At 33.8% G+C, this 26986-nt stretch overlaps 2 protein-coding genes across 3 annotated transcripts in view; one reads left to right on the top strand and one right to left on the bottom strand.

Annotated features, from left to right (window-relative positions):
- SCD1 (stomatal cytokinesis defective / SCD1 protein (SCD1)) overlaps positions 1-17773 on the top strand; it is a 33004-nt gene extending 15231 nt beyond the window's left edge. For both annotated transcript variants that reach the window (XM_020698596.2, XM_088877347.1), the window contains exons 17-29: positions 2992-3039; positions 5509-5566; positions 5675-5758; positions 8503-8755; positions 8833-9032; positions 9836-9900; positions 10311-10434; positions 12005-12186; positions 12329-12400; positions 12476-12636; positions 12759-12800; positions 14970-15178; positions 17379-17773. In XM_020698596.2, coding sequence (XP_020554255.2) covers positions 2992-3039; positions 5509-5566; positions 5675-5758; positions 8503-8755; positions 8833-9032; positions 9836-9900; positions 10311-10434; positions 12005-12186; positions 12329-12400; positions 12476-12636; positions 12759-12800; positions 14970-15178; positions 17379-17474 — 1594 coding nt within the window. In that variant the 3' untranslated portion in view covers positions 17475-17773. The remainder of the gene's footprint in view (positions 1-2991; positions 3040-5508; positions 5567-5674; positions 5759-8502; positions 8756-8832; positions 9033-9835; positions 9901-10310; positions 10435-12004; positions 12187-12328; positions 12401-12475; positions 12637-12758; positions 12801-14969; positions 15179-17378) is intronic.
- Positions 17774-20696: 2923 nt separating this feature from the next.
- On the bottom strand, positions 20697-24987 carry LOC105176050 (PLAC8 family protein). Its single transcript, XM_011098727.3, has 4 exons — positions 24306-24987; positions 22889-22960; positions 22267-22479; positions 20697-21146 (listed from the first exon to the last, which is right to left on the bottom strand). Exons 1-4 carry the CDS (start codon positions 24838-24840, stop codon positions 21067-21069), a joined length of 900 nt encoding a protein of 299 aa, XP_011097029.1. The 5' UTR covers positions 24841-24987; the 3' UTR covers positions 20697-21066.
- Positions 24988-26986: the final 1999 nt, after the last annotated feature.

Genomic DNA, 26986 nt, shown 5'->3' with positions numbered 1-26986 from the left:
GGGGTTATATCCATGTAGACTTGTTCCTTGAGGTCTCCATTCAGAAAGGCATTCTTTCAGCAAGTTTTAAGAGAGGCCAATCCATATAGATTGCTATTGAGAGAAGAATCCTGATGGTGTTCAATTTGCAACAGGAGCAAATGTCTCATGGTAGTCAATTCCATGAGACTCAGTGTAGCCCTTTGCTACTAACTGAGCTTTGTACCTTTCAGCACTTTATGGTTGACGGAAAAGATCCACTGACACCTAACTGTATGGAAGGGATGTGATCGTCCAATTCCATAAGGGCTCTAATTTCTTCCAAGGTGCCCACCTTCCACTCTAGTATTCTAAGGGCTTCAAGAATTGGTGAGGGAACGTGGACCTAATCAATTTTTGACACAAAGGCTTTAAAATTTGGGGATAACCGACGTATGAGAAGTGTCGATGAATTGGATGCTACAAGCATGTCCAAATCGGTCATTAAATCTGCACATTGATTAGGTTTCAGCAGAGTCGAAGCTATGGTTAGCTCTGATACTGTGTAAAAATTCTGGAAGGATTACTTTCCATGTCCTAATTCAATATTTGGATAGAATATTTACACAAGGAGAATCACTAGTCCCTAGAAAAGGAAGCAAGATTCCATAAAACAGGATACCAACTATAATTAAGAAATCGCTAACAAATCCTTAATATTCTGCTATACACTATCCTGATATACACCTAACTTCCTATAGATATAATTCTACAACACACATACACACGTATAGGCATGCTTAGGCACACAAACCCCATAGGATAGTGTGGTAGAGGTAGTAGATGCGAACACGGGAGTGGGGGCACTGAGGAAGGAAGTGGGGTTGGGGAATAGTGCTTCACGGGGTAGGGGTGATGGTGGTGGTTGAGGCAGGTTGGAGGGTTGTGATGGGGTGGGTGGAAGGAAAGAAAGAAAAGGAAAGTAGGTAGATGGTGAGTGGAGGAAGATGAAGGACATAAGTAGGAAAAGGGAAAAAGAAAAAAAGCAGCAGCAAGAATTAACTCTTAGTTAACTAGATAATAAATGAAGATATATTTGGTATTATATTTTGTTTGATTATAGTTAATAAAAGACTTTAAAAAAAAAGAAAAGGTGCAAATATAATAAATATGATAAAATTACTAATTTGGTTAAATTATAATTTAGTAATTGATGTCTTTTTCATATGAAAAAAAATTAACTTTAAAATTTTTAAAAGAGAGAAATATATGTATGAAATTACTAGATAAATCTAAATGGAATTTTTAACTAGTGAAAGTATTACATTTAGACCCTGCGTTATATCAAATAAACCTTGCATATAGAAGGGTATACTTTGCAAAAAGGTTTGTCAGATTGTAGACCAGAAAGCCAAAGGGAAAAATTGAATTTTTATAGTCTTATGTGATAGCGTTAACATTTCCGGGACTGAAAAATGTCAGGAAGGGGTGATAGTTTTAAACAATTATAACCATGGGGGTTGACAATTTAGTTATGGTTTGCGTAATTTGATTATTCTTCAAGGGTGTTGACGTAATTATCCCTATATAACGCAATTTAAATCTCAATCTGTAACCCTCAAATCAATTATATGGAAAATAGCTATTTGTTGTGGAGAAAAATCGGATTTTTTACCAATAAATCATTAAACGTCCTGCTAATTTAAGAATGTATATTATTTAGATGCATCAGCTCAGCCCGATCGCACTTGCACTAGGTATTCTTGTTTATGAATCTCATTGGATCAAGCAATGAATATAACAATCCTTTTATTAAGAATAAAAAGAATTGCACATTGACGAATAGAAGGGGTGTTATTTTCATTAGTCATAGGCAAGAGAAAACCGAGTGTGACCACAGGTTGGTTTGAGTGAGCATTACTAAGAAAAAGGAAAATTTGAGAATAATTCACACAATTTATGCTGATGACTGAAGCAAAAATAAACTATAAAAGACCAGAATACTTCACAACATGTTTGGTGGGCATTGCTAGAAAAGGAAAGAGTTCATGCTAATACTGGAACAAAAACAAATTATAACTCCAAGACTAGAATACTTAACAATTAGTTTTTGGAGTGGCCTTCTAGATGCCAATCTGATTACACTCGTCTCTATCTAGTAACTGTTGAGTAGAAACTTGTAGAGACAACTGATAAATAAAAGTTATCCGACTAGTTTGGGTGAATTAGCAGAATTGAAGTATTTTATTGTAATGTGAGTGTAGGCTGAGCTACTTCAACTGTGTGTCATGTGTTATGCTCCAGTCCTTTTGCCCTGGGTCATTTACCAACATTAGACCCCAATTCTTTATGGTTGTTATTCTGTACTCGTATCATAGAACAGCATACAGAATCAAATTACTGATATAGGCATAGAACATTAAGCTAAACCAGTCAAAAACATTCACAAACCCACTTTATAATTTTAGATAAAATCAACAACAGGAAATCAAGTCCTTTGTGGGCCAAGGAGGCTAGGATTTATTAAAACTCGTAATTAATGATATGCTGGCCCTTGGAATGATATCTGCAGGCTTCCAAATCCGGAAAACATAAATAAGATAAAGAAATAATTATCTACAGTAACAACTCTTCCCTGAAAATTAATCTCTATGTCAATTTTATGACCAATAAAAAAGTTACAGGCTAATAGACACTGTCTGAGTTGTTCACATAAACTGTTGAGTCCTAAACTGTGATGTACGACTCTTCTTGCTGAACATTAGTGCTTGCAAATTTTAAGCAGGTAAGTGAATAGGAATTTTCTTTATTGCATAATGTTTGGATGTATTGAATTCTTCCACTGTAATAATGATTAATTGGAGATATAATGAATGTTTAACCTGGCTAGGCTCTAAATAGAAAATGAAGATGACTGGTCTCAGTGACAGCATTTAAAAGCTATTTCTATAATGCAGCTGTTACCTGATATTTTTACTTATTTAATTGCATTTGTATATTGTAGACTGTTTATCCTATGTGTGATTTTTGCAGCTTTTGGGAAGGATACTTTGACTATCTGCTCGACCGCTATTCTAGCAAGTAAGGACATTTCATTGTGATGCTTCATTCCGTTTTGATTTAACTGAAATGCCCACATGTTTCTGTCGACTAAACTGAAATCATTGCTCATTTTTTACAACACTAAGCATGTTCATTACATTCTTCTATATACATGTAATATTTTTCAGTTTATATGGTTGTCTGTTTGATATTTGGTTAGTGGTCTTTAAATTAGAAACTTACATTGTTTTTCCATGCAATTTACTGAGGAAGCCACCGATAGCAGCTATTGGAAAATGACCCTTTCCTTTACAAAGTCTGATAAGCAAGTGTAAAAAATGTAAGCTTCATAGGGACACCTTCATATAAGTTCCAGCATGTTCGAGAAACGGGTTGTGAGCAATAGAAATTGCTGCTTTATTGTGACATTAAACTGCACAATCCATGAAGGAATGTGAATTTTCAAGTTTCTGGCAATTTATATATCCATATCACTTCACAGATCCCATGAGCAAGTGAACAGAGCTCATTCTTAGCACAAGTTCTACCTACCATGTTTTGTTTTTTGTTCCTCAAAGTGACAAGATTACCACCAACGAGGCACAGTATTTTGAAGTCTGTTTATCGATAGCACATCCTGCTCACTTGGATTTGTATAGGCTTCTATCTGTAGATATCCATGTTTCTTGAAGAGTAATCCTTTTCCTGCCGTTCCTTCAAGTTACCTCAAATTTCTATTGGTAGCTTCAAAGTCTTCTCCAACATGAGTGCATGAACAACTCATCATACTCATTCTGAAAACTGTATCGGGCTGAGTGTGATAGATAGTTGGTTTTACCCAGGAGCCTTTGGTATTTTTCTATCTACAAGATCTTGGCTCTCGACATGTTGGAACTTTGGGTTGGCTTCTTGGGGTTTCAGCTGTCCTGCATGATTGCATCCAAGCATGCTAGTTTCATTAAGTAAATCCAGGACATACTTTGTTGATTAACAAAGATATCCTCCTTGGATCCTGCAAATTCTTTGCCTAGAAAGAACTTAGAACTCCAAAATCCTTAATTTCAAATTCATCTGCAGTTGTTCTTTCTTTCCCTCAGACTTTGCAGTTTCATCACCTATCATTATTATGCCATCCACACACAATTAGAAGGACAACTTTTTGACTGGAGTGTTAGTAGAACATTGTAGGGTCAGCTTGGCTCTGGGTATAACTGTAGTTCTGAATCTCCTTTTGACCTCTAAAACTGTGCTCTTGGAGATTGTTTGAGGTTATAAGGATTCTTCTGGTCTGTATCCCTTATTTGTCCCAATGTACTCAAATACAGATGGAAGATCAAAGTACATCTTCCGGGTCTCCATTAAGGAGAGCCTTCTTGATGTCTAATTGATGTAGGGACTGAGAATTTATTGCTAAAGAGAGCATTACTTATATTGAATTTATCTTTTGCTATTCCAACTAACATCTCTTGCTCGGCTGTATGTCTGACTGAATCCTTTTGCAATAAGTCTTTCCTTGTATCTGCATAAGCTTCCATTTACTTTAACATTTTATACTGAAGAACCACTTACATCCTGCGGTGGTGTTACCTCTTGGTGAAACAAATTTGAGATGATGATGTTAGGAAGGTGTGCCATTACATTGTTTATTCAGAAACAAAAATTGAACTAGCACCATTAAGTCCTTCAGCGTTTTTGGAGATATCTTCATGACTTTACTTTGTGAACATTCCATTTACATCATCCAGTTGGAAGTGGAGGGATGAAGACAATGGAAAATCTTCCTTTGTTGAAATGAGATTGCTGGTTATTTTTGCGAGGGATGGCGACAGGAGTGGTGTGTGTTCATGATCTCGGACAAAACTGGTTGGACCATTGACCCAGTAAACCTGATTTAATTCTCAAAAATTGAAAAAAATATTTTGTTAAAAGATTATACTTCCATAACTATATAATCTTGAGACAATCATATTGTTGAAAGACTAAAATTCCTTTTATAAATTCATGTGTATATTTTAGGCTTTATAATATCAGTACTTTCAAAATATATGTTACTTATATATAATACTTTAAAATTACTAACTTTTTTATATTATTATTTTAATTTGTAGAAGTATTAATTTTTTGTATTATAAGTAAGCATAAATAAAATATACATATATGTTTTAATATATGTATGAATATACGTCATATGAATATGCATCATATGAATATATATAAAATATATAAAAATACTAAAAGAACCGGATCCAAAACACCAAACCCAGGACCAGCCTTGGGACCCATATGGCTTTATAACCTGCCCCAAACCAGCGGGCTCTGGGTAGCTATCCCTAAGTTTTTTGCGTTTCCTCAATCCATCATGTTGGAAAACGATATTTGGTGTAAAACCCTATTTGGTGCCATCACTCTCTCTTGCTTGTATATGGGGTGGGACAATAATTCCAGAAAATAAAATTGAACAGAAGAGGCCTTTACTTACAGTTTTTTTATTTGCTACTGTTATGTTAGGTCAACCAATTATGCAACACTGGTGACAACACAACTAATCATTATAGCAACGCATATGGTACTTCTTCTATCAGCTCTCAATCGATTCCTCACACCTTTATTTATCCTTAAAGTTATTGTTTTCATGCTCTGGATTATGAAATTCTCTTTTCTTACTATTATGGAGGCTGGTCTGGGACTTCCTGACACCGATGCGTGGTACATGATTGAAACAATAGCTGGAAAAAACAACATTGGATATAAGCACATTGTAAGTTACATTACATGTATTTGTTACATGGAATTATTTACCTGCACTGTTTGGTGAAATATGAAGATGTTGAAAGCTTGAACTACATACAGTTTTCCCACAAGTTTGTGTCCTGTGTATTCATAACTAAATGATCTGCAATCTGTTGCAAACATATATGCTTTTGCCGGTTTAACTCTTCATTTTCCTGGGGAGTTGAACCCATTGAAAAACTTTGTAGTTTCACTTTTGAGTTTTCTGTAGCTTGTGCTACTAAGCCTGTATGAAATCACAAACAATACTTAAAGGGCCCTTTTGGTTCGTGTGATAGGATTAAGCGTGATGGGATTAGATAGGATGAAAATTGAATGATTATTAATCCTGTCCTGCATTATATGATTTTTGGTTTGAGGTATTGCATGTGGGATATCTCATTTGATAATATAATATGGTGTTTGATTGAAAGGATTATAACGTATGATTAAATGGAAAAAGATTATAAAGGGTATCCATTTTTAAGGTATTTATATTTTATATTGTAGCTGTGAATGATTTAAAAACAATTAAAAAAACCACTGAATTATTTATTGATATACAATTGCGTAAAATAAAATTAATTTGTGAAATATTTACTTTTTTTTTGTCTATATTTATATAAAGCCGAAGTTGAAAATACGTATTCAAATAAGTAATTAATGAAAAAATTCAAATATTTTTTAAATGTCCAAAAAAGGAAGAAGTAATATTTTTACTATATTTTATTATTAAATTATTATTTTATTCGTCGGGTTTTGATCGGTGAAAGATGGGAGAAAAGGGGAGGAATAAGCGTCACTTAATAATACTATCTTCCTCGCTGTTTCAGTCGTCCACCGACAGCAAAAGAATCTCGCTGAGAGAATATAGAATCGTCGGATTTTGATCGGAGAAAGATGGGAGAAAATGGGAGGAATAAGCGTCCGTTAAGTCGTGGGGAGAAGAAAGAGAAAATGGAAGAAAGAGGGGAGAGAGCGCAGATGAGGTGAGAAAGACGAGAGAATCCAATGGTAAATTAGGCAAAAAAATTATTCTTAACTTGTAGGAATAATTATACCAGTTACATAGGCATGATTCATAATACTATACATTGTGATTAATAAGACTGGGCCCGATATTAATACCGAGCTCTAATAATACTAACCAAACGTTTGATTAGTCATGATAAATAATGTTATCATGCCTAATCACACGAACCAAACGGAGCCAAAATGTAGCAGAAGTTTCATGACTGATGGATCTTTTGAAATGTAAGTCATAAAATGTCAAGCTGGTGTGCAATAATGTCGAGTTTAGGCCTGGAAGACAGTGACAGGGCTGATGGTGCTCCATTAATTACATTCTGAAGTAAATGTGCTCTTACAGCGAAGGAAAATTCTCTCAAAAACAATGCAAACTGAGTTCATTGAGAAGTTTCAAGTAGGCTACTCATACGGCTCAAAGGAAACTACATGCTCTAGATTAAGCTCGATAGGGATGACAAGGTTTAATACCCTTTCTAGTTGATTAATTGGAAACTGAACTTGAGCTCAACTTGATAAACTAAAGAATATTGAAATGTATGTACTTTGTAAAACCTACAGTTTGTGTTCAGCCCAACTAAAGCTTGTGTGAGACTGCTTACGGGATAAGCTTGATTAGAAATTGAAACCAATCGTGAAAATATGTTCAATTCAGTTTGATGTATTTACACCTATAGCTACTAGGACCGTGATTCTCTAGGATCAATTAATGGTGGTAAAAAATAATTATTAATATCCTGAACAAGTGTAGGAAATAAGCCAGTATGCCTACATATTATTTTTCCTGCAACTGCCTCATGATTATTCATAAAAAAATAAAAGTTGCTCATTATCTACTCGCCTGAGCATATTAACTTCAATATATTTAAGTAAGCATCATTTATAATAAATTTCCTATTTCTTGGATCCCAGTAACTTAACATACCCTGGAGACTGGGGTAACACTTTGAAAACCGTGTGATTTCAGCATTGGGCAATATTGATCCAGTAGGGGATTCTCAAATGACCCAACTCAATTCTCTCCCTTGAATATGACCCTTTTGTATATATATTGTATCTGTATCCCCGTAGATGCTCTATGTACAGTGAATGGTTCTCTACTTTTGTGATTGATGCTTCATAAACCTCTTTGACTTTTGATACTTGTCATTCACATTAAGTCCCATCCACAATATACTAACAGAAGAATAACTGAATGTTCGTTCAGTTTCTTTTAGCATGATTATGACTTAGATGCTTTGGTTTTGACATCATATAGTTATAGTGTCAATCTTAGGCGCTACATCTTTGAACTTTTATGTTATCTAAAAACTAAACTTAAAAAGATCGAATAAAATGATATTACCTAGCCTTGGTGAGACAGACGAATGAATGACCTGCCCATTTACCATGGCTAATGTCAGAGTATTTCTGAAGGTATCCAGCATTTGAATCCTACATGGATATCTGAATCTGACACCCTTAACTAAGTCCATTCAACAATCTTGGCAAAGTATGAACAGTCTTTGAGGCATCTCTTGAAATATGCAACTTGACATGCAAGGGAGAAATATGCAAGTCTTGTATGTAGTCTTGATATGCTATAATTTGCCTTTATCAATGCCATTATGTAAACTATTTCCATCTATATGTTTCTGATATTAAGGAACCTTTGGTCCTTGTTACTAATAATCTGCTGTATCTGCTATTTTGCTTTTATTATCTCAGATAAAGATCAGGGGATTCCTCTCGCATATCCGTCAAATTTGCATTGGATATTGGGCAATCTATTCTGGAAAATCTCTATCTATATCCTCATTTGGATTGCCTTCTCCACGTCCACAAGATGCTGCAGACAGCACTCAGCAATCTTCTGAAGCATCTGTTGTTGGAAGGAGCTGGGTTCAGAGCATGTTTAGCAGGGAAAGAGCCAGCTCTTTCAGTCGTGTGCGTAAATGGACATCTGACAGCGGCAATTTAGGTACATGTCCCTTCTCTAGAATAGAACTGAGCCTAATTGTGTTTTTCTCGGATCATGATGAATTATTGTCGATTCAGCTACAAATGACAATGGATCTCTTCAGAAGCAAGATCTATCTGCAGCAGGGCAGAAGAAAGTGCAAACCAACATCCGCTTGCTGAGAGGTCATACTGGAGCAGTCACTGCTTTACATTGTGTGACAAAAAGGGAAGTGTGGGACCTAGTCGGTGACCGTGAAGACGCAGGATTCTTTATCAGTGGGAGCACAGACTGCACAGTAAGATTTTAGATAAAATAGTAGATCGGAACTTTAGTTTCAAAGCTTGGGACCATTTAGAGACCAGCATAAGACTACTATCGTCATGTTTTTTATTATGCAAAATAATTTTTTCTTCTTTTAGAGATTAAAGCTTCTGTCAAGCACTATATGTGCCCTTTTAGATTTTGAGATCTTTCTGATGAAATTTAGAATTAATAAAAACAGTGTTTTAAATGTTGTCCATGGCGTCCAAAGGGTGGGCAGTTGTACAATCATCTTGACATAATGCTTGTGGGAGTTTTTCCTGCAAGGTGCTTGATGTATGGCTTTTTTGGCCCAAATCGTCTCAAGGCACTTATGCCTTAAAGATGTGTGAATCAAAAAAATGTTTTTTCAGTTTTAGATTGCTAAATGCGAAAATTTTACCAACTTTCTGTAAAGATTAAAATCATAAAAATCACTTCCTTTAGGAATTTTTTTATATATCTCATGATTTGGATGTTTATAAATTATTCTCCTTCATTTTAATATGTTGAGCTGAAAATGTGTACCCTTCTGATTTATTCTATTATATTCATGCATATATGGACTTCTTTTGTCATTATTTTAGCCTACGTTCGAAATACTTGTTTTTCTTGTTATCTAATATTATTTTATACTTTTTAAATATAATATTTCAAAGCTTCTGGTGTATAAGCCCCATACCTTGGGGCATATGTGGTGCCCAAAGATATGTCAAGTGCCTCTCTAAAACCTTTTGCCTTTCGAGATGGAACTAAAATTTACACTATGTTTCATATCATATTTATTAATAAACGCAGGTAAAAATATGGGACCCTAGTCTTCGTGGTTCTGAACTCAGGGCAACTCTGAAGGGGCACACTAGGTATCTGCAAAAGATCTCCTTCTCTCTCTTTCTGTGCCCATCTCCTTTCTCTCTCTGTGTAAGCCTCTATGGTATCTATGTGTTAAGATATGAGATAATATTGTTGTCTTCACATACTTGCAGATTCAATATTCTTGAATGATCAACTAATTTCATTGAGAAATGCTTGGTAATGTATCCACATAGTAAAGCATTTGAAGGCTAATGCGTCAATTATTTCTACTTGTCAGCAGATTTTCAGTAGTTCTCCGTACTTGCTTTACTTATTTTAGGAAGAAGATCAATCATATCATTACCTTATTTTGTAACGACCTCTAATTCCAGTATTATATAATTGGGATTAGTTTGTTCAATAAAACTATGTCGTCATATTTTATTAGTTAACACTAGTTATTGATTTCTCTGTGCAGAACTGTCCGAGCCATAAGCTCTGATAGAGGGAAGGTGGTATCCGGTTCGGATGACCAGTCTGTACTTGTGTGGGATAAACAGACGACTCAGCTTCTAGAAGAGCTGAAGGGCCATGATGCGCAGGTTTGATTGGAGTAGTATTGTTCTGTTGCACTTAAATGGCTTTCCCCCCTTTACTTATGTTGAGTGTATTCTGTGTGTGCTTTGGTAGTTCTAATAATCATTTCACATTAAATGTATAATTTAGAATATAACCATTATAGTACTCTGAGAGGAAGGTCTATCAGATTGAGCTGTTATCTTCGAAAAAATCTGTACAAGTAAAGTAATGGGCTCATTCAGCAAATTTTTCATGTAAAAACCTATACAATGAAAATGCATGATTCCATTGTTCTGGAATCTTCTGCTTAAACTCCAGGTAGTTTACTACTTTACCAGCATATGGTTGATCTATCCATGCAACATTTTAGTTGTGGCAATATGTGCTTATTCTCTTGGTCCCTTGCTGCAAAACAGCTCCAAAGGAATGCAGATGTTGGGTTGTCTTTTCACAATAACAGAAAATAATGTATTCCTTGTCCTGCTGTGATTAGAGTCATTTTTACTTTTTCAATTACTGATGATGCATGCTTCAGTTTGTGGTTTGAATGATTTTTATATCTCTACTTCATCATCTTTTACTCATTACAAAATCTTGTTGTAAAATGCGGAAAGATGGAAACTCTGTCCTCTGAGGATTTGCTAAGTTGCTCAATCCATTGACCGCTAAAATTCATTTTTCTTTTGATTGTTCCTTTTTGTCTTTGGTTGAGTCGTTATGCAGGACAAACATTTAGTATGTATTTAGTATGCTCTAGGCCTGTCAGTGGTCTGTACCTTACTAACCCAGCTCTGAACAGTCCATACAAATCCAGAACCTGATTTGGCATTGGGCTAGGTTAACCATACCTTGATGTTCATCATGCTTTCTTTTGGATCCTGATACATTAACTATACTATGTTTTCAGTGAGGGTACATTGGATTCACACATTGGCAAACTTACAGGACCCTGAACAATACCAGACCTGATCCTGTAAACCAGAATAGATTTAGCTCAGTAACAAAGTTTAGTTGCATGGCCTGTCATAATCCAACAAACCCAATCCATTTAGAACTCTATTTGATTGATCACTTTGGAAAACATACATTTCTGTACCAAAATAAGTCATAAGATCTTAAACATTTTTGTTTCTGACCAAAAATCTGGAATTTCTTTCTCCAATGACCTAAAAGTTGAAGCCTATGAAATTCCACTTGCAGCCAAGACTAACAAGTTGACCTATTTAAGTGCCAGAAGGATTACCTTCAACCAGATTACATTGTCTAGAAAGTTATGGTCTAGTTAGTTAGTGTTGATTGAAGTTTTACTTCTCTCTGACTACTAAGATATGTATGGCTTCCAGAAATTATGTGATGTGTGATAGTACCTTGTTAGCCAGTTTATCTGCAACTTTTAGGTGATAAAGCTGCGTCTTTCCCTTTGATGTAGTGAAACATTTTCTGAGTCACTTCATGCTATGATTAATTTCTTTAATTCAGATTCTAGTTGTTTGCTGAATATTTCTATGCACCTATCTAATCGGTAGGCATATTCGTACTCGTGTTGTCTTGTTGAAGACTCACTTGGCTAATGCTTGTTATGCTCCCTTTTAGGTCAGCATTGTAAGGATGCTCTCAGGCGAGCGTGTACTCACAGCTGCACATGATGGAACTGTGAAGATGTGGGATGTCAGGACAGATACCTGTGTTGCCACCGTAGGCCGATGTTCAAGTGCAGTTCTGTGTATGGAATATGATGACTCCACCGGGATCTTGGCTGCTGGCGGCAGAGATGCGTAAGCCACATAAACTTCTCATATAGACTTTTTGTACATTTATTTGAAGAGAGATAATTGTTATTGTGGCCTCTGCAAATTACCATACTTCTTTATGCCCTCATCTCCCTAAAGCCTGACTTCATCGGACATCCATTTCAAGGGTTGCAAATATTTGGGATATTCGAGCTGGAAGGCAGATGCACAAGCTTTTAGGGCATTCAAAATGGATTAGGTGAGTCATGTTCATTTTAATAAATAATGCTACACCATAATTGTGGTGACTGAGCACACCCTGGCGACAACACAGGTCTATCAGAATGGTTGGGGACACTGTAGTAACAGCTAGTGATGATTGGACTGCACGAATGTGGTCTGTTTCTCGGGGAACATGTGACGCTGTTCTAGCTTGCCATGATGGTCCAGTTCTATGTGTGGAATACTCTATAGCAGATAAAGGAATTATTACAGGTTACAGTCACTTGTCTGCCAGTGGTGGTTTAGTTGGCAATTGTGCCAATCTGATAGCTGCTTAAGTTTGATACTTTATAAGTTTGTGCGCTAACTTTTTCATGTGATTTTCGTAAAATCAGGATCAAATGATGGTCTTCTTCGATTTTGGGAAACTGATGATGGTAAGATTGATAACTTTTTTACATGTGTATAATTCACATGACACGTTTTGAAAACTTGCACCAGCTGCTTTAGACAATGTGGTGTGTAGATCATATAAAATGTTTGTTAATTTTGGACACTCATGGAGAATGTGATGCCTTTACATGGTCTTGCTTGTATTCTCTTATTTTGTTCTCGGAATGATCATGATACATTTTTGTTGTATGCCTGGTTTGTCTTTGGAATTAAGTTCTTCAATAGTTGGGACTAATATGCTTGGTTAGTTCCACCATACTGCCATGCTTGTGAGAAAGTGCAAGCCATTTAACTCGTAAGATGCACTAGTCTGCTACATTGTTCTGGGGCCCGTTCCCCCTAGAATTTGCCCCCAACACAAAGATGGATGCATACAGCTATACATCATATGAATCATGTTTGCCTACTGTTGCATGATTACTTAGCATATTAACACCAGAATCAAACACATCTTTTTCTTTTAATTTTATTTTATTGTTCTGTTTAGTTTTCTTTGTTTAAATTCTTCTGGTGGCCAGTGGTACCAATCTTTTCTTAAGCATGAAAACTTATTAGTAACTCTGACGTTTTCATTTGGGAAAGGTTACCAATTACCTTTCAAAATTTTGAGTCCAGATGAAAGTTATGGAGCATTTAATACCTGCTGCTACTCATAGTAGAGAGCCAGAAGTCTCTTAAGGAATTAGCTCCAAATTCTGTTCTTCAGTGGCACATTTTTACCGAGGGGGGACTCTTTTTTCTGTTTTAAGGGAAACTTGCTGCTCAAAATGGAAAGGGATGTGGCGTTCTGGGATTTCCACTTTTTCTCATGGGTCCCTACCTATACCTATTCTCTATTCAATTCTACGAAATTCTTCTTTTCTTTATTCTGAGGGAACTTAAAGGGATGAGCGCGCTAGAAAAGGTTCATGACATAAATGCTTGTTGGTCATCAAGCTGTTTGTGATAGAAAGTTTTTCTCCCTTGTCAGTTATGCTTCTCTATATATCTTTGTTCTTTGAACCATGAAAGCATCCCTTAGCTTGGAGACCCTAGTGACCCTAGTGAAAAGGTTAGAACTCAGCCAAAAACGTGCATTAGCTTCCAAGATTTTGGAGCTTTTCTTCTTGATTATTCATATGGCGTAACAGTATTCCTTCAAAATTAAATTTCCTGCTGGACATAGCAGTTCCCGCACTCTTAGCCTTCAACCAAATTGAAGCACTTAATCTGCCGGTTGCTCCCTACACTGCATGAGGGGCTCCTAATCCCAATGGGGAGTGAAGATTCCTTTTCAGAAACCTAGAGTCTGGCATTAGCGAAGGTAGCCAAAACTCACATAAGTGCCACTAGAATATAGAATAGACTCAGTATGGAAATCCCAAGTCCTTGTAGTGGACATTCATATTGTTGAAAGTGCTGCCAAACAGGGCAAAAATTCCTCCAGCTCTTTTTCGTTTTGGAAATGACAAACATACATGACATTCTAGCAATTTAGTCATGTATTTGATTCCCAGGCCTTCTTGAAGAGGAGCAATTAATGCCTGTTAACACATTTTGGTTTCACCTGAGAAAGATATTTCATTAAGATACAAATACGAGGTGCATTTGTTTGCATGTTAACATATTCATACATTACCTGTATCTTGCTATGATGTACTTTCTTCCTTAATCTTTGAACAAGCTTACAATTGTATGGTGCTACATTTGTGTAGGGAATGTGTAGAAAAATATGATGTGTCTTGAATGTATAGACACTTTCCAAGAAAGTATGGAAAATTTCTTTTTATCCTCCTTCACTTTATGCTGCAAGATTGAGTAATTTGTTGACTTTAAGAGAAGAATGGCATATAGTTTACTCTTATTTGGTTCTGTTTTCTCTTACATCTTACTGGTTTATTTACAGATTTAAACTTGAAATAGATTATTATAACTGTTGCGTTGTGAAATTTCACGAGTGCCTCCTGCTCAATAGTTAACTTCTTTTAAAATATTTTTCATAATAAAGTAAACTATTAATTGCCTTTTGACCTACCTATCCCAATGTTTGTTAGAACTGAAAGTTTCCTCTCAACTCTACTGCGCCTAATGTTTCTAAATATTCTCTTCAAAATATAGGGCTTTGACATTTGAAGCGTTAATCCATGTGATTTAATAGTCTTCCATATTTGTAGGTGGTATAAGATGCGTCAAGAATGTCACCATTCATAATGCTTCCATATTGTCTATAAATGCGGGCGAACACTGGTTGGGTATAGGAGCAGCTGATAATTCAATGTCCCTCTTCCACCGCCCTCAGGAAAGACTTGGTGGACTCTCTGCTACTGGTTCCAAGATGGCTGGATGGCAACTCTACAGGACTCCCCAAAAATCAGTTGCTATGGTGAGGTTCTTCCACCCTATTCACTAATATTTGTTGTGTTCTGAAGCCATTCAGCTTTAATTATGATCCATATGTTCTTAATATAAATGGCTAACTGCGGACATACACACTTTACTTCTAGCTATACTAAGAGTTTATCTTTTCTCCTTGTGAGCTTCAACCACCTTTTATCTAAGCTCAAATTCTTTGCCTAGATAACCATGAAGATTTGATCAACTTGTTAGTGATTAGCGGTGAAAATCATTGTATTCTGAAATACTAATTCTCCTTCATTTCACAGTGGATTTACTTGAAGGTCTTAAGTAATCAATAAACTAAATTACAGTTCTGTATAATTGGTGAGAAAAGATAAATATATTAAGGTAATTCTCAAATGCATGTAATTTCCCTCATGGATTTGATGCCCTTTCATTTGAGAATGATTAACCATTATGTATAATGGAAAACTTGTGATTTTGAAAACGTGAGGCTTTGAGTTGCATACTTTTTAAGCATAGATACTGAAAAATTAAAATGTTCTAATGAAACATACGGGGATTTTGGAAACACTTTGAGCATGTCAAAGATGCAGACAAGAACAAGGTTCTTCAAGAGTGTGTTATCTTACTACAGTACAACATATTTGTTACTCCTGTTCTGCAAAATCATTGATTAGTGATGAGTTTATGGGTTTTAAAGCATGATTGAATGATTGAAAAACTTTTGTATTCTATGATTGATATATATATCTTGACTAGACAATTCATTTTATTTTCCTGGTTGATATTTTCTGACTCAGTTAAACATAACTATCTTCTGAGATTGTTTGAGCATGTACAGCTATGGCTGTTCAATGCTCTATTTGGCAATATTTATAGAAATGTTTGGTAAAACCTAGAAGGACATGAACTAAATCACATGAAAAGGTGGCTGAACAGATGTTCCAAAGTTGATCTGAACTGGTCCTATCTTATGTTTTGGAAGTGAATTGATATATGACTAATAGGAATACAGGAAACAAAATTCTGCTCCTTATAAAATGGGTGCTTCAAAATTCCAAAATCTATAATCTTGTTTTCGACTTTAATAATCGTTTGCAGGTATACCTGCATTTGTCTTAATTTATTTAAAGGCCACTATGTCCCACGGAATGTCTGTCTGCTCAATACTTTAGCCAATATATTAAAAGGCAGCAGCATATATGCTGACACGTGAATGTCAAATATAACAATTATTAGCAAATAAATCAGAAGTATGGGTTTCAAGATGCAACTCAAAGCACTACTTCATGCTTGAAGAATCACAGAAACCTTGTGTTGCTTCTTTTTGTTGTCTTTTAATATCTTCAAGGACTAACAATTCATTTAGGCTAAATTTTGATTGATGGATTTTGAATTGAGGGAAGGATTGGAGAAATGATTAAAATGACTCAATATTAGAACTTAAAATCCATTAATGTCGAACAAAACATAATTCAAATTATTTGGAATTATGTGAACAAATTGAAAGGATTTGTTATTGGTGATTGAAATCCTTAACTTCAAATTCGTTGATTCAAATGTAACCTTAAGGAACCTTATAGCTAGAATTTGGACCGAAACAGTAGATGGAAAGAAAGAATTTGGTCATGCACATGGTTGCCATTTGACTAAAATTCATATGGCCCTTTAATCATTAGGCATTTAACTAAATTTTGTTGGGCATATCATTCGTAATTCTGCTATGGTTCTGGTTTTTTTATTTTTATTTTTTTAACCCATCATGCAGCCACCACACACGCTCATATTAGTTTTGAACCTAATATCTTAACAACGAAATATTGAGCCCCAAACCATTGGGGTGTCCTCTAAGGAATGTTCCTACTGTTCTTTTGAGATATTTTCAGAGAATAGCAGATAAGGAATTATGTAGCTGAACAATGTCTCGAAAATACTTTCAGAGGAGAACACTTACCACTACATGCACTATTTATGAGCAGCCAACATCGATTGATATTGTTCACCAGCTATGCCAAATTTTGCTGATAATATATATATATATATAGCCCCATTTCCAGGTCATTGCTTTCAACCTGATCGCAACGACCTCCACTCAGTGACAGCCACCTGGCTCTTACTGAAATTCGCCACATAAAGAGTTCTAATTTTGCTACTTTCTCCAGTTTTAGTATTTTTTGTCATGCGACTAATTGATAGTTTGGCAATTCTGACGATGGTTTCAGGTCCGATGCGTGGCTTCTGACCTCGAAAGGAAGAGGATCTGTACCGGGGGACGTAATGGGATGCTTAGGTTGTGGGACGCAACTATTAACATTTAAGTTTTTGTTTTCGTTTAAGTTTTGCTGTAACTTGAGACATGCTTGTTGGGATACATCTTCTCCACTGAGTTTGTTATGCCATATTCTTTTGCGATCTGATCGATACGAATTGGTAAAGAAATGGCAGGTGCAGTGTGAGAGGTAGCGTGTGAGCTTTTTCATTGCGGACAAAGTTTCTTCGCAAACCATTTTTACTTCCCTTGATTACTTCAAGGCGTCCCTTTGTAATTAAACATAACTTTGTGCTGTATACAACTTCAAAAACTTTTATGCTTTGTATGCTACCAGAAAGCTTGTCACGGAGTGGTTCTATGGCTGATCATCAAATTTAGGAATCGTCCAAATCATTCCAACCAAATTAAGGTAGCTTATTGTGGTTAGTAATGTGCATTTATTTTCCACATTCTAATCTCTCTAGTGTTATATTTTAGAATGTGTCTGGTGGCTGCGATGAAAATCTAATCTTTGCAACTGAAAATTCTCAGTTTGTATTTGTTAGTTATTATCTTCGATGATCTGGTATTAGAACAAATTACTAAAAAAGTAATATATAATATAGAAAGTAAATTTATTATTAAAATAAAATTAATAAGTCAGACTGCTTTTTTTTGTTTTTTATTAAGAAATTTTGTTTAATAAAATTGATCATATTCTATTTATAGTTTATGTCTTGGCCATTTACTATGTTTCGAATTTTATTTATTTTTATTATATTATTTCTGTGATGATATGTTTTTATAATTTAATATGTTAAATATTATTTTAATAAATATATATGTATTAATATTATATATATATATATAAAATAATATTTTTGTTGATTATATCACAAGAGGCGCATGTAGTACACAGCTGGATCTAAAGGGTATTGTTTTATTTTTAATAACACAGGGGATAAATTGCTCGTTTTTTTCAACACGGGTAATTGCATTTTTCTCAATTTTAATCAATCGGACATCCGTTGCATTAGTATTTATATCGTGAGGTCCTATAACTATAGTAATTTGTCAAGATACTATTTACATTCTTCATTAACATTTAAATTTGAAATATTTGCAAACAAAAGTAATTGTATGCCTTTATTCTCAATTTTTAATTCCATATATTTTGTGTGATTTCTTGATCTTCTTAATATGAATGTAATTGGTATTATTTATTTCTTATTTAATATTATATGGTGTTTTTATAAATATAGAAGATTTTGAGCTAAATTTATTTAAAACATCTTATGAGTTTTTACATATATTACTTAATAACTGACCCTGTGATATATTTCGATTTAAAAAAGTTAAGTGTAAATCTTCTTAAATTATTCATTGGTGCATTTTGAATTTATGTACTGGCTATGCTTACGAATTATTACTTCTTCTTAAAATAATTAATTATAGTTTTATTTTCATTAATTATTTCGTTTTTCAATTGAGAAGTCCATTTCCCTCCAAAAGGCAGAGTGGCAATATCAGAATGCATCCTAGAATAAGAGGGAACGACACCAACTAGTCCGAAAAGCCCAGAGTGCAACTCAATTTCATTGCAAATGAGATTTAATCCAGTTGTTGAAGTTGAGGCCCCATAAGTTTAGAAGTTATGGCTTCGAATTCCGTCTCATGCGTAGGATGTTGTGTCGACTGAATAGTAGGTGTTATTTCTACTGTAATAGTAGGTGTTGATATGTAGGGGTATGCATAATAGATTTAACCGGCCGAACCGTACCGAACCGAAATTTTCGACAATCAAATTGAATTTTTTATTTCAAATTATATTGCATTTCTTTTTACAGATCATGTTTACAAAGATTATATTATTTATTTTATTTAAGCGAATATTGTACTTTTAGCATATATATATATTAGATGGAATAGAAAATGCATTATAAATTTAGTATAAAAAATTCAATCTACCCTGTAGATTGAATAATCTATTCAAAATTATACTGTAATTTTTATATTATTTAATATATACACGTTATTATATTATTTATTTTATTTTAAAAAATATTTTATACACATAATGTGTATATATATTAAATGAAATAGACCAAATAACAAAGATCTAAAAATAGAAAATCCACACTCTATTAGGAACACAGTTTCAGTATTGACTTTGAGCCAATTTGCACGAGGTGTCCTTTTTTCGATGCACTAACATAATAGGAAAAAATGTAATTTTGGTCCATTTTTTAGACGCTCTGGTAATTTTAGTTCAAATTCAATTCAAAATAGCGAATCAGGATAATAATTTTCAAGAAGTGGCATCTTATGGACAAAATGCCCTAATTTTGTTGGAATTGTGCATTTGATCACATAAATTTGGGAATTTCTCCAAAATTCGGTGAGTTAGTTTTCATGAAAGTAATTTTCAGCGGGTGTTTACGTAACAAAGGTGGCGTGTTTTAAAAAATCATGTAAAAAATACTTCCACATAACTAATTCCCCAGATTTTGTTGAAATTCCCAAATTTATGTGGTCACATGTGCATCATGTGCACGATTCCAGCAAAATTAGGGCATATTGTCCTTAAATTACCATTTTTTGAAAATTATTATACTAATTCAATATTTTGAATTGGACTTGAGCTAAAATAGTTACCGCCCCTAGAAGCTGGACTAAAATTGTATTTTTTCCCAACATAATACTTCAAAACGATTTTTTTTTTTTTTTAAAGAAAAAGGCTCTTGCAAACTGCAAAATCATCTGAAAATAAATAATGTAACACCATACATTTTTACAGGCTCTTACAAATGAGTAAATTATTTTTCTATAAAAAGATATAATAATTTATATCTTAGTATTTTTTAAATGCAATAATTTATCCCATTTTTTTTTATTTTTAATAAAATAAAGTAATTTACTTCTCTATTAAAGGAGATAATTAAGTTATTTTATTGTAAATAATATAGGGGATAAATTTCTTTTTTTTTTATAAATAAATAATTTATTTATTTTTAATATCACATATGATAAATTGCATTAAATCCTTAAGCGGTGTGATTACTTCAAGTACTGAAGTCTCTTCCAAATTGAATTTTAGTTGAGCTTTATATATTTTCAAAAGCCCACATTAATATTATAAAAAAAAAAAGAAAATCATTACTGTGACAAAATAAAAATTCCAATCACACTTAATACATACAATTAATTAATAACAATATTAAAAGTGTCATTTAATTTATTTAGCGCTAATTTTCTCAATTTTGGTTTTAATTATAATTAAAGAGAAAAATGCAAGAAACCCCCTTGTGATATCACAAATAAGCAAATTACCCCATTATGAAAAATAAATAAATAGCGATTTACCTCCCTATATTTTTTAAAATACAACAATCTACCCCCTAATGATTTTTAAAAATGAAGCAATTTACCTCCCTGTATAAAGAGGTAATTAATTGCTTCATTTTAAAAAGTACAAAAGGGTAAATTGGTATATTTTTTTCATAGGGAGTAATGTGCTCATTTTCAATATCACATGAACGTAAATTGCTATTCACAGCAACACAAGAACAATTCATGAATAACCAAACACAATAAGTAGGTAGAAAGGGAGAAGTTGAGGTGAATTAGAAGGCAATAACTCCATTTATAATGTCAGCTCATCACTGCATCATCCTTTGCCCCATGGGAGCTGTCATACCATACTGCTGCTGTTGCTGCCTCGCCACATTACCTACCCACCCTAACAATCACAATAACAAACAACAATGCCTTAATTAATCATTATTGTTGTTATAATATAAATAATATTATCATATTATAATTTTTGAAATTAAGATCATATAGTATTGTTCTTAAATATATATATATATATATATATTTTAATATTTTAGAGACTCTAATTAGTTGGGTCTGGTGACGCGAACAAATCCGAGCTGTTGAGTTTTTTGCCCGAGAAACTCTTGATGGATAATAGGGTTTCGATTATTGACAAATCCTATCGGGACTGGATTCATTCTCATTTCTAAGTTAAATTTCGCTTGTTATGTAAGTTGATTATTTTTGTTCTGAATCCTATTAAATATATGCGTATGGTCTACAAAAAAATAAATAAATGAAATAAATGATATAGTCTTAAATATATGTGGCGCCGTGTATGTGTTAAAAATAATTAAAAAAAATCTGAAATAAAGGATTTGTTCAATTTACGCTTCTCAAAATTAAATTTTCTACTCAATTTTCTCAAAGTATTATTCATGTATCGGTTGAATGCAAATATTTAGACTTACCCAAACTTGTTTATATTTCAGTTTTGTATTTAACTCGTATTCGTGCAATATATTATAAGTATTATATGTGTGTATATGTTTAATTAAGATGTTTTCTTATATATACACTTAATATTAATTATCAACATGCCATAAATATAGGAATGAATTATAAAATGTATGATTAATTATATTTAGACCCTCTATAAAAATATGAAATTACACTTTTTTTTAAAAATATTTTGAAATTATACTTACACCCCCTCCAAAATTCTTCGTTTACACCTAACCCCCTTCCGTTATAATTTGGACGAAAACTATTAACGTTAACAAAATGTTTATATAATTTTTTAATTTTACCCCTCATTTAATATTTTCATGTATGTTTTTGTATTTTTAAAGGGATAAAATTAGTATATATATATATATATGGAGTGATGTTAATATCAATACATTTTTTCTCTTAACCTGATTAAAATAAATGTTATTTTGCATAAAGATTTAAATTTTGAAATAGTTGTTAATAGGCATATATATCATCATGTAAGTGCGATTCTAAAAAGTGTTAGTTGGGTGGAGGAGAGAAAAACCTACCGATAGAAGGGTCAAGACCCCTGTCCTGAAGCTCTCTATACTCTTGACAAAGAGCACAACACTCGCAAAAGCAGTGAACAAGCCAGTCTGGGGCGGGCGATTCAATCAGTCCGAACCGACTCCGCATCTTGCTCCGGTACGTGCACGACATTATGCACGGTATCGCTAGGCAACACGCGATCAGCCCGTATAGCATCCCGCTCGTCCCACAAGCTACGGACACACAAAGGGATACATATATATATACATGCATTTAGGGGATCGTTTTGGCATATTATGAACATGTATAGAAAATATATAAAGGAATTAAGTTACAGAGTAAAATATTTGCATATGGTTCGAAAAATTCACATACGCCTACGATTACTGAAGATCAGTTTTCTTAGCTAGCTAGAATAGTTTTGTGTAAAGTTATGATAAAAATCCACACGTCGACTATTTATACTAGGCCATCTGTAAAATATTGAAAAATTACAATTTTTATTCCTAGTATGTGTAGTAGATGAGTTTGAATATATTGTTAGGACAGACTTCGCACACCAATAATACAGTACTCACACTCAGACATATCCTACATAGAAATTAATTCATGCATGTACGTTTAAGTTGTAGGTGGACTTACAGGTACTGCCCGAGTCCACAATCTCTGCAATTTGGCCAAACGTTACGCATGGGAAGAACATTGTGATGATAGCTGAAATTGATGAATAATACATCAGTAAGTTATAATCACACAAAAATAATATACATATATATATAGGGGTAAAATAGCAATTTATCCCCTTGTGATATTGAAAATAAGCACATTACCTTCTTATGAAAAAATTATAGCAATTTACCCTACTGTACTTTTTTTAAAATAAAGCAATTTACCTCCTTATACCGAGAGATAAATTGCTTCATTTTAAAAATTATAGGGGGGCTAAATTATTGTGTTTTAAAAAATATAGGGAGATGAATTGCTATTTATTTTTTTATAAGAGGGTAATTTGCTCATTTGCAATATCACAAGAGAGTTGCTTGCATTTTTCCTTATATATATATATATATATATATATTATATATAAATAAGTTTGTAGTAGCAAAACAACATCAAGTATAATTATAGTATAAGGAACCCTTGTTATGGTAAGAACATGAAAACTCTGAAAATGTGTCTGATTCTTCCGAAGTAATTAGATGGATCATTGCTCTAGCTGGACTTTAAAATCAGATTCAATATTCTATTTTAAATCATTCTTTTAGTCCATTTAATATATACATAGATGTTGAGTGCATAATTTTGTTCAAGTAATAAAGATACCTGTATTCTTTAACGATATTTACATTCTCTTCGCCTGAGATTTGGTGTAATTACATATAAATTTTTTATAATTTAAAAAATTACATCTAGCATCTTGAAATTTGCTTCCATCTAATAAATAAGTTTATCCGTTAGTTAAAATTCACCGAATTTCCTTATATTAACAACAACAAAAAATAGAAAAAATCTATATTTACCTCCAGACTTTGAATTATTGCAAGTCAAATAAGTTTTTGGTCATGCACGAATTGATTTTCATAATTTAGTACTATAACTATAAAAAATTGATATTTTTTTTCCCTTTTTTGCTAGAAACGCAGATGGTCTTTAAAATTGGGGCTTTCTGACCAAATGAAACTGAAATTATTAAATTTTCAAAATTACAGAATTAAATCGTAAAAGTCTTTTCGTGCTGAACCAAAATTGTCCCCCCCTAAAATTATAGGGTGAAAATTACAATTTTCCATTTTTCAAACGTTGTCATTTTCTTTTAGGTAGTTCATAAAGACAATACGATTCCTAAACTTTTAAAAGAAATGCAAGACAAACTTTTAAAAGACTTTCACAGTCACTTTGCGACGGTTTTGCGAAAAACATTACCACAGTCTATATCCGTCCCAATAGATTGTTTGTGTATTTTCACTCAGGATAAACATGTCATTAACCCGTTAAAACACATAAAACGTAATAGAAAGAAACGAGAAGCGAAATAGTTTGAAGAAGAAGACGCGATTACCATTTTGCGGGTTTTTCATACAATCAAAGAGATCACTCCTCCAAGCCTGAGTCGGAAGCTGAGGATGAATGAAGGGGGAAGGTGATGGCATTGCAGCAGGACGCCCCATCGGCACCCCTCCAACAGCTTGCCCAAAAGGCTGCTGCGGCGGTGGAAACTGCACTCCCCCAACATTATGTTGCTGGTGGAAGAGTTGATCACTAGTTTGCGCAGGAGGAAAAGGCCGCGGTGTCTCATCTTGATCGGGAGGAGGAGGGAAAGATTGAGGTTCGTCTTGTGGAGGGGGGAATGCATGTGGCAGCTCGTCGTCTCTTGGCTTCTTCGTCGGTAGTGGCTTAACGTAAGCATCGTGGTTTGGCCTATTCGTCACCGAATCTTGTGGCTTCTGATAATCACTGGGTGGAGCATAAAGATCTTGGCCTTCGTCATCATGAGGAGGAGCATCGTCGATAGTCTCTGGGCCCTGAATTTGATGGAGTTCTTGAAACTGAAGTCCTTGGTGGTATTGAGAAGCATTCGTGTCGACACGTCCCATGTTCGACTGCTTGTGCCGTGTATTTGAATATACTGAATGATGTAATTAATCTCGATTGGGTTTACTAAGAAGAGGGGAGGCGGGCAGGGTCATGCAATCAAGATGATCGAGCCTTTCTTATTCTTAGTGTGAGAATCAGAAAATGAAAGGCTGTCATGATTTGTATTATATGTTGGCAGTTTTGGAAGACTTTGGGTTGGCCACCATGATAGGCACAAGTGGGAGAAAAGATACTGAATTTCCATGTTTTATTGAAATATTACTATATCTTTTATTATATTTATGTATATTATTTTTGAAAAATAAAATAAATTATATAATTAAAAAAATAACAAATGCGATTATATGATGCTGAAAATAGTTAGTGAACTCATTAAAAGTTCAAACATCGTACTTTTATTTTTTTATTAAGTTCTTACAAAAATTTTCTGCCTATTAATATTTTTATAAAAAAATAAAATTTGTAATTTCAGATTGCATGTATTATTTAAATCAAATTAAAAACGATAAAAAAATTTGTAATGAGAGGGCAATTCAAAATCCCCAAGTTTTAAGTCAATGTGTAGTTGGAATAAATAATGGAAAAGTTGCAATGGACTTAGTCGTATGCAGACATGGAGTTGACTTTGTTAGTACAAGAAACTAATGATAGGAGTGAGATATACGTAGGAAAGTGAGTGTTCAGAAAGGTTGACTTTGACTCCAGCAAAGTTGACTTTAATTATCTCATGAGCTGGCGCCGAAACTAGTGGTCTGCCAGCTTCACAAATTTATGCTGGAATTATGGGTTCAATGCGTTGTATAGGATCCTCTATTTTATTTTCCTATTTCTTCTCCCGTTGCTTCTCTGGATAATTGTCATGTGGACAATTAAAAATATTTAATAATAATTTTAATGTTGTCGCTAATTATATATATTTAGTGACGAAAAGTATTGTCTTATCACAATAATAAATTTTAAAATTTTACTGGAGATAATTATTTTGTAAAAGTTATAGTTAGTTTCTAATAATAATTATAATTAGTTTCAAATATTTTTATTAATCACTTATTTTAATTCTTGTTTGATTTTTAATTTGAATTGGATTGGCATTAGAAACATTCATAATGTGATCATTTTTTTTTGTAGGGGTATTGAATAGACAGACACAGGGAATATTAGGGAATGACATTTTAAGGATTGGATTTATAAGAGGTTGACAATTAAATACCAATAATTTATTAATTTGATGCAACTTCAGACTCTCTCTCTCTCTCTCTATTTTTTTTTTTTTTATCGTGTCATCAGTTAATGTGTATTAATACACATAATACAAAATCTCAAATTAATTTTATATAGTTTCACTTTTTTTCCATGTTAGTTCTTACGTGCACATAAAAAAAAAAAATGCTCACTCAGCAAAAATCGCCCAAAAAAAGCTCTAATTTTGTCCACATAAGCAAATTTCGGTCACTTTAAAAATTCGGTAGTCGGAGTCCTACAATTGCAAAAAAAATAAAAAATAAAAAATAATTCTGGGGTACCTTTTGTCACCCCTATATTTAGGGTCCTTGTTTGTTACTCCTCTTAATACACGGGACAGTAAATGCAATTAAATCGAAGATGACCTATAATTAGGTTTCCATTGCTGCGTAGCTAAGTAGTGATTCTGAAAAAACCTTGCTACCACGAGAAAGTAATCTTCTGGGAAGTGAACTCAACAACATTAAAGCCCAACCCTGAATCTGCTACCACTACTGCATGTTGTGTTTGCCGTATGCGCTAAAGGTAGGTAGCCATGTTACTGTAGGAAATCTCTATGCCCACTGTTTCTTCTACAAGAGCTTGTTTCTATGGCCTACGAATTTGAGCTAGTGTTGGACAGAGTTCACATTGGGTGATGCGGCATTTTGCTTCTGTGTAGCACCCATCAGGAGGTCTTCTGGATTTTCTTCGAAATTATTTAGCCATGTCGAAAAGTATATATGTTGTGATGACTGAAACTTTTGTAGGAAGCTGGTGATTTTGTATGAGAATCAGAATATCATTCTTGAAACCTCCAATTTTACCTTATTTGATGAGTTATAGGATCCAGGAAGTGGTATATTTGGTTCCAGTGCTCGAGTTGCTCTCTTTATTTTCTCTGTTTTGTGACGGTGCTAGGAG

The sequence above is a fragment of the Sesamum indicum genome, linkage group LG13, assembly GCF_026168435.1.
Source record: "Sesamum indicum cultivar Baizhima isolate 11 linkage group LG13, ASM2616843v1, whole genome shotgun sequence".
Lineage (NCBI taxonomy): Eukaryota > Viridiplantae > Streptophyta > Magnoliopsida > Lamiales > Pedaliaceae > Sesamum > Sesamum indicum.
This window is presented reverse-complemented; position numbering and strand designations above follow the sequence as displayed.

What these genes read in the sequence shown, in the direction of transcription:
- LOC105176050 (XM_011098727.3), bottom strand. Translation starts at nt 24,840, where the DNA reads ATGGGACGTGTCGACACGAATGCTTCTCAATACCACCAAGGACTTCAG. An exon ending in TATGAAAAACCCGCAAAATG is followed by an intron (nt 22,961 to 24,305) that starts GTAATCGCGTCT and finishes CATCAATTTCAG; the next exon opens with CTATCATCACAATGTTCTTC. An exon ending in TGTGGACTCGGGCAGTACCT is followed by an intron (nt 22,480 to 22,888) that starts GTAAGTCCACCT and finishes GTGTGTCCGTAG; the next exon opens with CTTGTGGGACGAGCGGGATG.